Raw genomic sequence first — 15537 nt, 5'->3', positions numbered from 1 at the left:
ACAAAGTAACATCCAGACTACCAGCCAATCATCTACACATGATTAATATACCATTCAAGCACCCAAAACACGGAACAACCCTCAAACATACAAAAATCGCTTTAGAACTTAAAAACCTAGCTTCCCTAACCTTTTTAGGCACAAGAGAAGGGATCTAGCTCGAAGATGAAACAATCTTTGTGCCCTAGCAGAGCTGTATCTTGAGTCTTGGGTGTTTGAGAGAGGGAGACAACTTCTGAAAAAGGAGACAAGTGGAATAGTGAGTAGCTGGAAGGGGGTATTAGGGGTCCCTTTTTGGGCTGGCGTTGGGGCTACGAAAAGACCAAGCCCAACTATTATAAGCTAGAAAAATGGGTCTCACAATCTCCCCAACAACAAAATTTTTCATCCCCGAAAAATAAGAATTACCAGAAAAGATGTGAATATGAACTCCTCATGTCCTCCTCTAGCTCCCAATAGAGTCAGCTATCCTCCCGTCCCAGATGACCTTTACAAGACTGATGGCTCTACCCTTTCGCTCCTTAACTTGGTGATCCTCTATAGCCACTGGTTGTACCACTACTCGGAGATCCTCCCTGACTTGCACATCCTTCGCCTCCAGCACATGTGACGGGTCAAACACATACTTTCTCAGTTGGGAGACATGAAAAACTGGGTGGAGATTAGCCAACTGGGTGGCAATACAATCTCATAAGCTACAGGCCCTATCCTTCTCAAGATCTGATATGGACCTAAGAACTTAGGAGACAACTTCCTTGAACGAATAGCCCTTCCCACATCAGTGGTCCGGGTCACCCTCAAGAATATATGTTCCCCAGCCTCAAACTCTAGGGGTCTTCTCCTTCGGTCTGCATATGCTTTCTACTGACTTTGAGATGCTTACAACCTATCTCTCTCCAACTGCACCTTCTTTGTGATCTGTTGCAACAACTCAGGTCCTACCCAAATCGATTCACCATCCTGGTACCAACATAAGGGAGTCCTACACCTCCTCCCATATAAAGCCTCATAAGGCGCCATCCCTATACTCGCCTGGTAACTGTTGTTATAGGTGAACTCCACCAGCGGCAACACCTCATCCCAACTACCAAGGTGGTCCAAGATACACGTCCTCAATAAGTCCTCCAAGGACTGAATCACCCTCTTTGACTGGCCATCCGTCTGAGGATAATAGGCAGAACTCATTCTCAGCCTGCTACCCATAGCCTCCTACAGCGTCTGCCAGAAGATCGAAGTGAACCGGGGGTCTCTGTCAAACACTATGCTACTAGGCACTCCATAAAGTCTCACTATCTCCCAGATGTAGAGCTGGGCCAACTTGGCCATAGACATTTTAAGATTCACCGCCAAGAAGTGAGCACTCTTTGTCAACTGATCCACCACCACCACCCATATAGCATCATGTCCTCTCACGGTGCAAGGCAAGTGGGTAACAAAATCCATAGCTATGCTATCCCACTTCCACACCGGAATATCCAAGGGCTGGAGCGTTCCACTGTGTTTCTGATGCTCCACCTTCGCCTTTTGACAAGTCAAACAGGCGGATACGAACTGTGTAACCTCCTTCTTCATGCCTTGCCACCAAAAGCTATCCTTGAGGTCTTGGTACATCTTAGTCATGCTAGGGTGTAGACTAAAACGACTCTTGTGTCCCTCCTCAAGAATTAGTCCCCTCAACTCAGCATCATCTGGCACACAAACCCTGCCTCTGAACCTCAACACACCATCACTACCCAAGGCGAACTCCTTGGCCTGATCCGATCCTAGAAGCTCTTTCACCTTTTGTAGACTAGCATCACTCGCTTGCTTTTCCTTAATCAAGCCCAAGAAATCACTAGATATAGTTAAGGTGCTACATCTAATGAATTATGGTTCCAACTCCACCTAAAGCTTCATGTCTCTGAAACTTTCAAGCAATTCCAACTCTTTAATCATCAAGTGTGTCACATGCATCGTCTTCCTACTCAATGCGTCCACCACCACATTCGCCTTCCCCAGGTGATAAAGGAGCTCAAAGTCGTAGTCCTTTAGGAACTTTATGCACTGCCTCTGTCTCATATTCTACTCCTTTTGATCAAAGAGGTACTTCAAAGTCTTGTGGTCACTAAACACACAGAAATGCGCATCGTACAAGTAGTGCCTCCAAATTTTCAAAGCAAAAACCACCGTCGCTAGTTCTAAATCATGAGTAGGGTAGTTATTCTCATCAACTTTCAGCTGCCTTGAAGCATAGGCCACCACCTTCCTCTCTTGCATCAAGACGCAACCAAGACCCTGATGAGAGGCATCACAGTAAACCTCAAAGGATTTACTCACATCCAGAATCACCAACACCGGAGCACTCGTCAGTCTTTGCTTAATCTCCCTGAAGCTCTCTTCACACATATCAATCCATGCAAAAGGTTGTTCCTTCCTTGTTAGATGTGTTAGGGGTGCTACTATCTTGGAGAACCCCTCAATAAACCTCCTGTAGTAGCCAGCTAGACCCACAAAGCTCCGAATCTCCGTCACGGACATGGGACATTCCCACTGTATCATAGCCTCCACCTTAGCTGGGTCTACAGCTATACCTTGGGCCGATATCACGTGCCCCAAGAACTGCACTTCCCTCATCCAAAATTCGCACTTTGACAACTTGGCAAACAATTGCTTCTCCCTCAGGATACCAAGCACTATCCTCAGATGCTCGGCATGCTCCTCATGCGTCCTAGAGTAGATGAGAATGTCGTCTATGAAGACCACGACAAACTTATCAAAAAACGGCCGGAAGATCCGGTTCATGTAATCCATGGCTGGAGCATTGGTCACACCAAATGGCATAACCACATACTCGTAGTGCCCATATCTGGATCTGAAAGCAGTCTTCTCAACATCTTTTGCCTTCACCAGAATCTGATGATAACCCGACCGTAGATCAATCTTGGAGAACACTGCCGCTCCATGCAGTTGATCCATCCAATCATCTATTCTTGGCAAGGGATACTTGTTTTTGATAGTCAGCTTGTTCAACTGCCTATCACACACAACCTTGAGCTACCATCTTTCTTCTTTACTAGCAAAACAGGCGCTCCCCACGGCGAAGCACTCGGCCGTATAAACTGCTTCTCAAGCAATTACTCTATCTCCCTCTTTAACTCCACCAACTCCGCTAGAGTCATGCGGTAAGGAGCTATCGACACAGGACCAACTCCTAGTACCAAATCTGTGGAGAACTCGACTTCTCTCCTAGAGGGTAAACCTGGCACCTCTTCGGGAAACACATCCTCAAATTCCCGGACCACGGGTATCACTATTATTCTTTCCTCCTTCTCAACTTCCATCCTGACAAAGATCATATAGCACTGTGCGTCGTCCTGGATTTCCTTCATAACCCCATGGGAAAACAATAACTCAGGCTCCTCAGAGTTGGAGAACAACAACTTCTTCTCCCAATAGTCGATGAGAATGCGATTGGCGGAGAGCCAATCCATCCCCAAGATGACATCTAGCCCTTGCAGAGGGAGGCATATGAGATTGACTTTATACATGCGTCCCTCTACTTCCACTAGACACCTAGTGTCGCAACCGAGATCGCGGCGGGATGACGAAAATAATTTTAAAACAAAAAGAACAGAGGAGTCGCCACCATAGTTTATTATGGAAAACTATAGAAAAACCTTAAAAAGAATAGTCTTCGAAACCAAATTTGGATTCGGGAGTCAGTTACGTGTGGGGAAGGTATTAGCACCCCACAACGCCCGTCTTAAGACGGTTCCCTCTTTAATTAAGTGTGCAAGATAGAATTCGATGTTTAAAATATTTGTTATTCCCCAAAAATCAAATAAAATAAAAAACACATACAAAAATATTAAAGATTAAAACAAAATTATTTTTTACTATTTTGGGCCCGACGAGGATTGTACCTCGCTCCTACGTATTTCCATTTAGAAAATCAGGGATAACGTAGTTCTTTGTAAAAAAAATTGTTTGATATTATTATTTTGTTTTTTTAATTTTTTAGATTTTAATATATTTTTTTTTGTATTAACATCAAGAGGACCCGAGATTTTACATGATAAAAGATTTCCATATCAAGCAAATCCGAGATTTGATATGATATTTAAAATGATTTATAAATTTTTTATTTTTATTATTATTAATTAAAAGAGAATTAAAAGCCTACGCAAGGATGTTTTGATTATCAAGCAAGTCCGAGACTTGACATGATATTCAATACTTATATAAAAGAAATAATATAATTTTTTATTATTATTATCTTTTTAGAGAATTAAACCCTACGAAAAAAACACATTTTTAATTACCAAGATAAAAATAAAAGGGAAAGAGAAAGGTTAAGCACATCTATGGCAAACCCAAAATTATCTAACATGAGAATCCCGAACACATTTAATCATACAACGGTTCAAACGATAATATATTTGATATTACACGATAGTCATGAAAAGTATTAGGTGCAAAGAGCATTTACCTTAAGGTGACTCCCTTTTGCGCGTGCTCTGGTAATAAAGAAGGAGAGGGGTTTTTCCGATTTTTGTTCTCTGTGTCTTGCATTAGAGTAATTTTGTGCATATATAGGCGCCTTGGGGTATCCTTAAGATCCTAGTAGTTAATTATAAAAAAATATATGGGGAAGGAATTGGTCTTATTAAATCATTGCATAATATCCACGGTATTGATTATAATTATTAACGAAATATTGCTTGTAATTACTAGAATAATATTCTCTGTCACATAAAGATCGTGATCAAATCATAACATATTATTCATATAATTGATTCTAATTATTACCAGGAATATTTTCGTCTAAATATTAAAATCATACCATTCTCTAAAAGCATTATATCGGGAATATTTGCTTCTAATTAAAATAAAACATTCCCAGTCTGACAACACAAAGAGACACATAAGTGTAAATGCAAGATATTTATTCAAATTATTATACAAAAAATAGCTCCTAATATTATACGCTTCTCTAAAAACATAAATGAATAAACGTTCTTTTCGGACATGTCATGTGAAGAGTGTAAATAGCAAACAAATGGTATGTAAAACATTTGGACTTATGAAAAGAGTGTTATAATAAATTAGATTCTCCTTCTCTTGTTTTTTTTTTCTTCTTTTTTTTCTTTTTTTCCCATGGTAGAAATAAAGTTTAAAAAACCTACCATCAATCAAAACATATTTTTTATTTTATTTTATTATTATTTATTATTATTATTATTATTAAATTATATATTATTTTATTATTATTTTTTTTTACCAAACAAATGCATTTACCCGGACGAAATTGGGTGTTGACAGCTGCCCCTCTTTACTTAGATTTGACTAGATAATATGAAAGTGAAATTTTCATATTATCATAGTAAAAGATAAGTAAAGATAAAAACACTAATTTCGTTCGGGTTTCAAAAATGAAAAAAGAGAACTTGACCATGGCCAAAAGAAAACCTACACTCGACCATTGCCTCGTAGAGGGCCGAGATACCCACAGAAAACCTGAACTCGACTATTGCCTCGCAGAGGGCCGATATATCAAAAGAAAACCTAGGCTTGACCATTGCCTCGTAGAGGGCCGAGATACCAAAAGAAAACCTGGGCTCGACCATCGCCTCGCAAAGGACCGAGATACCCACAGAAAACCTGAACTTGACCATTGCCTCTCAAAATCCATATGAAACCTTTCCTCGCCTGGTGGCTTGGGCTACGGTCCTACCAAGTACATCATCTGAACGAACTAGGTTCTATTGATTTGTAGGACACTCGATCCGTTTCAGCTAAGCTAATATTTTAGATATAAATGAAATAAACGCTGTCACTTTAAGCGAGGAGATTCACGTGCTGTTGAGAACCATTCCATAATGGAGGACTTTATAACATCAACTGACTGTAGCCAGGTAGCACTTCTAAAATCTTTCTTGGCGAGTCACCACTGTCTCTCTTCGATCGAGCCCCCTGTATGCCCTACCCCTCCGCAGAGGGAAGAGGAAGAAAAGACCCGTCCCTAATGAAAAGAAGAAGTTAGCAATCCAACCATGTTACCAGAGGTGGAACTATACGTTTAACTGGGCGGCCGATATATCAAAACTAAACATGGGCTCGACCATTGCCTCGTAGAGGGCTGAGATACCAAAAGAAAACCTGGGCTCGACCATTGCCTCACAGAGGGCCGAGATACCAAAAGAAAACCTGGGCTCGACCATTGCCTCGCAGAGGGCCGAGATACCAAAAGAACACCTAGGCTCGACCATTGCCTTGTAGAGGGCCGAGATACCAAAAGAAAACATAGGCTCGACCATTGCCTCGCAAAGGGCCAATATTGAAATGAAAGTTTGTAACCATTCTGTGAAGAGGGTTCTAATATGAAATTTACATGTGAAAGTCAAATTGAAAATATTTGAATGCATGAAAGAAAGAGAGTCATACCTGTTCTTGACAAATCGTATGATAAATGTATAATATGAAACCTAAAAAGTTGTCCCAGGTTATATACATGAAACAAAATAGATGACTTAGATGAATTGGTGTGGGAACGTTTAACGTAAATGATGGCAATGTGTGAAAACTTTGACTAGCACAGAAACAATGTGTAGAAACATTGGCAAGGTTTGGAAACATTGACTGACTTAGAAACAAGGTGTAGAAACCTTGGCAAAGTGTAAAAACCTTGACTAACGTAGCTACAAGGTGTGGGAACCTTCGCAAGGTATGGAAACCTTGACTTACATACAAACAAGGTGTAGAAATCTTAGCAAGGTGTGGAAACTTTGACTCACATAGAAACAAGATGTGGAAAACTTGGCAAGGTGTGGAAAACTTGGCTCACATAGAAACAAGGTGTGGAAACCTTGACTCACATAGAAACAAGGTGTAGGAACCTTGCCAAGGTATGGAAACCTTGACTCACATAGAAATAAGGTGTGGGAACCTTGGCAAGGTGTGGAAACCGTGACTCACATAGAAACAAGGTGTGGGAACCTTGGCAAGGTGTGGGAACCTTGGCAAGGTGTGAAAACCTTGACTCACATAGAAATAAGGTGTGGGAACCTTGGCAAGGTGTGGAAACCTTGACTCACATATAAACAAGGTGTGGAAACCTTGGCAAGGTGTGGAAACCTTGACTCACATAGAAACAAGGTGTGGAAACCTTGACTCATAAGAAACAAGGTGTAGAAACCTTGGCAAGGTGTGGGAACCTTGACTCACATAGAAACAAGGTGTGGAAACCTTGGCAAGGTGTAGGAACCTTGACTCACATAGAAATAAGGTGTGGAAACCTTGAATCACATGGAAATAAGGTTTAGGAACCTTGCCAAGGTGTGAGAACCTTGACTCACATAGAAACAAGGTGTGGGAACCTTGGCAAGGTGTGGAAACCTTGACTGACACAAAAGAACCATGATGATTAAAATTATGTATATTACTATTTTTCATTTTTTTAGAAAGAAAGATTCGACAACCACTCATATGAATGCAGATGGTTTCGATTCACAAGAGTGACAAGAATTTTTTCATTTCATGAAAAAGAACTATGATGCATGTACGTGATGCATGATGATTAAGACATGTTATGAATTTTTCTTTTTGAGCATTTAGATGATTTATGTATGCATGAATATGCTAATATGATATATGCATGAATATGTGGGCATGTATGTGACTTTTTTCTTTTTGAACCAAATATTGTATAGAACCTAATTTTTCTAACACATGTTTGGATATTTTTTGTTTGACAATTGGTCATGTGTATGAATGCATGCAGATGCTAACACCTTGTATGAATTTTCTTTTTATGAATGCATGAGTATGTTGATGCTTATTATGATTTTTTTTTACATTTACATTATATGTGCATAAAAATGTTGACATATGCTATGTATGATTTTTTTAACATTGATTATGATGTGCGATAATGATGTTATGTTTATTTCGAGCATGCATGGTGAATGATAATGTTCGCATGACTTGTGGATTTTCTTTTTGAACACTAACAATATTAGTTTATGATGCACATGTTATGATGTTTTTTTTTTACATGAACAAAATTTGAAACTTTGATGTATGAATTAATGAATGCATGATGAAAATTCCTTTGTTTGTTAATTTTTTCTTTTCTAAAAAATGAATGATGTATGTATGACTAGATATGAATCTATGCATGAAGCATACCCTTGTGTGTTTTTCACCTTTTACATTGTATCAAACTTATTTCAATTGATCCCCAATTTATTGTTATTTTTAGATTTATGGAATCCTTGTGTTTTGATTTTTTTCCTTTGAAAAATATTCTTTGGTATAATCAGTTTATTGAGAAACTTTTTTCTGTATCCTTGCTTTTTGAACACTATTTGAGTGACATACATGAAATTTCCAAATCTCTTGGAAGGGATTAGATGAAGTAATTGACTAAAGAGTTGCCCCAATTTGATAGGTAAGAGTTAACTTCAGGACATGAGGTGTGTCTGGGCTTGTCCCAATTATTAATAAAAAAAAATATGGAGACTTCAAAATTTGCCCCAATTTGAGGGTATAGATTGGTCTCAAGGTGCAAAATATGTTTGAGCTTGCCCTAGTTGTTGATAACATGAGAATATTGAAAATAATGGAAGATTTCATACTAGTTGCCCAAATGTAAGTTTGACAATCAAAGTCAATAATTGTCCAAATTCAAGATATCCGACTATAATGTAGGAACACCAAGTAAAATGTCTCCCCAATTTATTTCAAGGTGAGAATAATGAGTAATGGAAGGAGAAAGGTAGATCAAAGTTTAGGCTCAAAGCAGAAAATATGATAGGAAACAAATGAATAATGAGAGAATGAAAGGGCATGACCTTGATTTAACTTGACTACTCGTGCTAATTTTGATCTCTATGTAAACATGTCAACCAAAAATAATCTGTCCCAGTGTTTGAAAGCAAATCTTTGAACACTTTTTCAATCTTTTTTTTTTGACAAACCTCTTAACATGACAAAATATTTTTCTCTAAATTAAAGTTTTGGAAAAACAAAAACTAATCATTGATTTGTGTGAACTTTATTAGGCTTGTATTATGGCCAAGGCTAAGGGATATAAAAAAATGGATAATGAAGGCTCAAAGTAAATGGTATAAAGGTTATTTAAAACAAGTGTCTTTATCTAAGGTTGCACCTAAAATTCATTTGACTACCTTTGTTCACCACTTTTTTTCACTTTCCAACTCTTGTTTCTCTTTTTTCTTTTTTGCATAACCAATTTTTTTTTGTCTTTCCAAATTTTTTAATATTTTATTGGTGAATTACAAGTCAAATGAAATATATGCAAACATTATGTTAACTTCAATGGAAAGGTGACCCTTGTTCAAGGTAATTAGAAAAAAAATTGAATTTTTATAGGCTCAAACTTTGTTCAATGAATTTTTATAACACTCAACTAATAGGATCGACTCTAAAAAATGTCCCTAGTGGAGTCGCTATCTGTCGCAACCGAGATCGCGACTGGACGACGAAAATAATTTTAAAAAGAAGAACAGAAGAGTCGCCACCATAGTTTATTATGGAAAAGTATAGAAAAACCTTAAAAAGAATAGTCTTCGAAACCAAATTTGGATTCAGGAGTCGGTTACGTGTGGGGAAGGTATTAGCACCCCACAACGCCCATCTTAAGATGGTTCCCTCTTTAATTAAGTGTGCAAGATAGAATTTGATGTTTAAAATATTTGTTATTCCCCAAAAATCAAACAAAATAAAAAACACATACAAAAATATTAAAGATTAAAACAAAATTATTTTTTATTTTTTTGGGCCCAACGAGGATTATACCTAGGGATGTCAAAAAAATTTGTACCCGCGGGTATCCGCAAATAAAACTCGCAATGGGTAGAAAATGGATATTAAAAATGGATACCCGCTACCCGCGGGTATGAGTATTTTTTGATACCCGCATGTTAACGGGGTGGGTACGGATATCATAGTATCCGTACCCATGGATACCCGTACCCGCTAAACTTTAATTCACAAAAAGTACCCTTATATATATATATATATATATATATATATATATATATATATATATATATATATTAGTAGAAAATATTCTAGCCTAATTTTTTCTTAGTTGCACATCTTGTCTTTTGTCTTCATTCTTCAAACTTCAAGTATTGGTACGTTGTCTTCTTTCAAGTACACCAATTGACATTCTTCTCTTTTCTTTATTTGAAATTGGGCATATACATCAAATTCTAAATAGATAATAACGTTTATGGTATTGCTTGTTGTCAGATGATGAAATCAAAATAAGAATACTTGGCACGTGGCAATTGAGGTTTATTATTTGTTTATTTTATTTATTTTTTAGGAATCAATTGGAGAAAATGGACTTTTTGATCAAAACACTAATTAAAGAATTTTAATTGTGTTGAATGTCATTTTATATTTACTTTTATAATTATTTGAACTTGTGTGAACTTGAGATTATTTGAACTTTATTTAAAATTTATGACAATGATGTATTTTATTTTATTTTATTTGTATTTATGATTAAATATTTATTTTTTAAATAATTTTGTAAATACCCGCGGGTACCCGTGGATACCCACGGATATGAAAAAAATAGGCGGGTATCCGCATAACGGATACCCGACGGATATGAGTACGGGTACGAGGCAGATATTTATCTAGCGGGTAGGGTACGGGGGAGCTACTACTCGTACCCTACCCGCCCCGTTGACATCCCTAATTGTACCTCGCTCCTATGTATTTCCATTTGGAAAATCAGGGATAATGTAGTTCTTTGTAAAAAAAAAAAATTGTTTGATATTATTATTTTGTTTTTAAAATTTTTTAGATTTTAATATATATTTTTTTGTATTAACATCAAGAGAACCAAAGATTTTACATGATAAAAGATTTTCTTATCAAGCAAATCCGAGATTTGACATGATATTTAAAATGATTTTATAATTTTTTATTTTTATTCTTATTAATTAAAAGAGAATTAAAAGCCTACGCAAGGATGTTTTGATTATCAAGCAAGTCCGAGACTTGACATGATATTCAATACTTATATAAAAGAAATAATATAATTTTTTTATTTTTTATATTTATTATTATTACTTTTTAGAGAATTAAAGCCTGCAAAAAAAAAACATTTTTAATTACCAAGAAAAATAAAGGGAAAGAGAAAGGTTGAGCACATCTATGACAAACCCAAAATTATCTAACATGAGAATCCCGAACACATTTAATCATACAACGATTCAAACGATAATATATTTGATTTTACACGATAGTCATAAAAAGCATTGGGTGCAAAGAGCATTTACCTTAAGGTGACTCCTTTTTGCGCGTGCTCTGGTAATAAAGAAGGAGAGGGGTTTTTCCAATTTTTTTTCTCTGTGTCTTGCATTAGAGTAATTTTGTGCATATATAGGCGCCTTGGGGTATGATTAAGATCCTAGTATTTAATTATAATAAAATATATGGGAAAGGAATTGGTCTTATTAAATCATTGCATAATATCCACGGTATTGATTATAATTATTAACGAAATATTGCCTGTAATTACTAGAATAATATTCTCTGTCACATAAAGATCGTGATCAAATCATAACATATTATTCATATAATTGATTCTAATTATTACCAGGAATATTTTCATCTAAATATTAAAATCATACCATTCTCTAAAAGCATTATATCGAGAATATTTGCTTCTAATTAAAATAAAACATTCCCAGTCTGACAACACAAAGAGACACATAAGTGTAAATGCAAGATATTTATTCAAATTATTATAAAAAAAATGCTCCTAATATTATACGCTTCTCTAAAAATAGAAAGGAATAAACGTTCTTTTCGGACATGTCATGTGAAGAGTGTAAATAGCAAACAAATGGGGGTAAAAATATGTAAAACATTTGGACTTATGAAGAGAGTGTTATAATAAATTAGATTCTCCTTCTCTTGTTTTTTCTTTCTTTTTTTTCTTTTTTTACCATGGTAGAATTAAAGTTTAAAAAACCTACCATCAATCAAAACATATATTTTATTTTATTTTATTATTATTTATTATTATTAAATTATATATTATTTTTATTATTATATTTTTTTTTACCAAACAAATGCATTTACCCGGACGAAATTGGGTGTTGACACCTAGCACACACTGTAGAAGTCTTAACCAACCCAAATGCCGGAGTAGATACCACGAGATCGTTGTCGGTGCACCGCGGCATAGCTAAATGGCTTGGTGGGGAGTTTTGTGAAAAAATGAAATTCGTGGTTTTTGAGATGTGAGGGTTGGAAAGGCCTCCAAATGCCCCCAAATGAATACCATGAAAGTCTTGGTGCACGAAAGTTTTGAGTTCGGAGGGTTTTGCACATGGCCAAGGTTGGCGGTGCACCACGGCATAGCTAAATGGCTTGGTGGGGAGTTTTGTGAAAAAATGAAATTCGTGGTTTTTGAGATGTGAGGGTTGGAAAGGCCTCCAAATGCCCCCAAATGAATACCATGAAAGTCTTGGTGCACGAAAGTTTTGAGTTCGGAGGGTTTTGCACATGACCAAGGTTGGCGGTGCACCACGGCATAGCTAAATGGCTTGGTGGGGAGTTTTGTGAAAAAATGAAATTCGTGGTTTTTGAGATGTGAGGGTTGGAAAGGCCTCCAAATGTCCCCAAATGAATACCATGAAATTCTTGGTGCACGAAAGTTTTGAGTTCGGAGGGTTTTGCACATGGCCAAGTTGGTCGGTGCACCGCGGCATAGCTAGATGGCTTGGTGGGGAGATTTGTGAAAAAATGAAATTCGTGGTTTTTGAGATGTGAGGGTTGGAAAGGCCTCCAAATGTCCCCAAATGAATACCATGAAATTCTTGGTGCACGAAAGTTTTGAGTTCGGAGGGTTTTGCACATGGCCAAGTTGGTCGGTGCACCGCGGCATAGCTAGATGGCTTGGTGGGGAGATTTGTGAAAAAATGAAATTCGTGGTTTTTGAGATGTGAGGGTTGGAAAGGCCTCCAAATGTCCCCAAATGAGTACTGTAAAAGTGTTGGTGCACAAAAGTTTTGAATTGGATGCATTTTGCACTTGGCCAAGTTGGTCGGTGCACCGCGACTAGATAGCTTGGTGCCAAAATTTGTCAAATTTAAGACCTTGGCCAAACTGAATGAAATTTTGTGGGGAGGTTCCTGATATTGTTTAGTGGTGGACTGGAAAAAATGAGGTCGAAATTCGAAGTCTACATGTGCTTTTCTATTTTTCCCGATTTTACACATACCCGGTAAGTAAAAAAAATAAAAAAAATAGTTCCCCTTCGAGAAAAATTATGAAATTTGGTGAGCAAGGAGATACCATTATTCTACGAATTACTGCAAAAAATCGCATCAAAATTCGAAGTATAGCCCGAGATATGGACTTATGTCTGCTCAAAAAAAGTGTATCTACTTGTACAATTTTGCCTTTTGCATATTAACCTCTTATAGGGGGGGAGTGCTCCTTGAGCCGGCCAGCTCCACACTGGCAGGTTTTAAAGGGAGCTTGATGAGGCCTCCCCCCTCACGTGGTGCGTGCGTTAGCATGTTTATCATGGCACAACTAGCCTCTTCATAGTTGTTGAGCTTTATTAATACCAACACACGGTCGTCACTGATCGTTGGTTAGCTCGGCAGCTAGTCCCTCGGATATTGTGGAAAGTTATTTTCATGCCTAGCGATGCTTGACCCTGCGTCACTTGATGTTTCCATTTGCTTGCTTGCCCATGGTAGGTGGGGGGTGGACCGTCTTGTGGTGTGGTGTCTTGCGAACGTGAGGGTGTGTGAGTTGTAATCGAGATGCACTTGCTGGCTGGCTCCATGCCTTGCGTATCGAACGGTCAAGCATGCATCTCTTCCATTTTCACCCGTTGCCTTGGGTGATATTGGTTGATCAGTCCCTGTGTTGCCTACCCACTAGACGGTACTTCTGTGGTTGCTTCGAATTCTATCTTTCCATCACGAAGAGGTGTTGGAGGATCCTAATGTCACGCACGTGTTCCATCTAGTGAAACATCTCAGTGATGCACGTGTTGTGGCTAGTTCTTTTGGATGCGGTGCATTATATGAACTCGGGTTTACTTTAGCGACCCAGTCAACATAATTCGGTTGTGTCCCTTGATTGAGACGTTGTCCTTGAACTTGTTGTGAACAATATCGTTCTTCCACAACCCGTCGTCTTGAGTGCGATGGAAGGCAAATAAGATGTGCTTTGGCATGTCATGCACGTACTCGATTGCGGGAAGTGTGAGAAAGTGTTGTTGACAACCCGTGGGAAATGGAATGTGGCAAATCGTGATGAGCTCTTCGTGGATCTGCGAAGAAGACGACCTTTGGGCCTGTTGGAAACGAGGGAGGCGATGTTGAACTGCGAAGAAGATGGACTTTTGGGTTGTTTGAATCAATGGGAGGCCACGCGAGAACTCCGAATACTATGGACTCTTGGGTTGTTGGAAGCAACGGGAGGCCCCGCTAGAACTCCGAATACTACGGACTCTTGGGTTGTTGGAAGCAAGGGGAGGCCCCGCTAGAACTCCGAATACTATGGACTCTTGGGTTGTTGGAAGCAAGGGGAGGTCCCGCTAGAACTCCGAATACTACGGACTCTTGGGTTGTTGGAAGCAAGGGGAGGCCCCGCTAGAACTCCGAATACTATGGACTCTTGGGTTGTTGGAAGCAAGGGGAGGCCCCGCTAGAACTCCGAATACTATGGACTCTTGGGTTGTTGGCAACGACAACTTGGGGGGATCACACTGGAAAAGAGTGAACTAGGCCAAACTGCGAACAAGGCAACTTGGGGGGATGACACTGGAAAAGAGTGAACTAGGCCAAACTGCGAACAAGGCAACTTGGGGGGATGATGCTGGAAAAGAGTGAACTAGACCGAACTGCGAACAAGGCAACTTGGGGGGATGACGCTGGAAAAGAGTGAACTAGGCCGAACTGCGAACAAGACAACTTGGGGGGATGATGCTGGAAAAGAGTGAACTAGGCCGAACTGCGCCCAAGGCAACTTGGGGGGATGACGCTGGAAAAGAGTGAACTTGGCCAAATTGCGAGGAGGGCAACTTAGAGGAAAGTTGGAAACGAGGGAGACTTAGCCGAACTGCGAAGAAGGCAGGTTTTTGGGAAGTTGGAATCGACTGAAGCGAATACTGAACTCCAAATACGACCGACCTTTTGGTTGTTGGCTTCCTGGGAAGCGATGTGAAACTCCAAATACGACCGACTCTTGGGTTGTTGGAAACAATGGGAGGCCACGCGAGAACTCCGAATACTATGGACTCTTGGGTTGTTGGAAGCAAGGGGAGGCCCCGCTAGAACTCCGAATACTATGGACTCTTGGGTTGTTGGAAGCAAGGGGAGGTCCCGCTAGAACTCCGAATACTACGGACTCTTGGGTTGTTGGAAGCAAGGGGAGGCCCCGCTAGAACTCCGAATACTATGGACTCTTGGGTTGTTGGAAGCAACGGGAGGCCCCGCTAGAACTCCGAATACTACGGACTCTTGGGTTGTTGGAAGCAAGGGGAGG

The 15537-nt window shown here is 38.9% G+C and overlaps 2 protein-coding genes across 2 annotated transcripts; both read right to left on the bottom strand.

Annotated features, from left to right (window-relative positions):
* Positions 1-445: 445 nt before the first annotated feature.
* LOC146883801 (uncharacterized) lies at positions 446-1203 on the bottom strand. Its single transcript, XM_085666707.1, has 2 exons — positions 907-1203; positions 446-670 (listed from the first exon to the last, which is right to left on the bottom strand). Exons 1-2 carry the CDS (start codon positions 1201-1203, stop codon positions 446-448), a joined length of 522 nt encoding a protein of 173 aa, XP_085522833.1.
* Positions 1204-3113: 1910 nt separating this feature from the next.
* Positions 3114-3527, bottom strand: LOC146883800 (uncharacterized). Its single transcript, XM_085666706.1, has one exon. The coding sequence runs from the start codon at positions 3525-3527 to the stop codon at positions 3114-3116; it is 414 nt and encodes a 137-aa protein (XP_085522832.1).
* Positions 3528-15537: the final 12010 nt, after the last annotated feature.

Source organism: Vigna unguiculata, chromosome 9 (genome assembly GCF_037176805.1).
Source record: "Vigna unguiculata cultivar grain cowpea cultivar isolate G323 ecotype 2 chromosome 9, ASM3717680v1, whole genome shotgun sequence".
NCBI lineage: Eukaryota > Viridiplantae > Streptophyta > Magnoliopsida > Fabales > Fabaceae > Vigna > Vigna unguiculata.
This window is presented reverse-complemented; position numbering and strand designations above follow the sequence as displayed.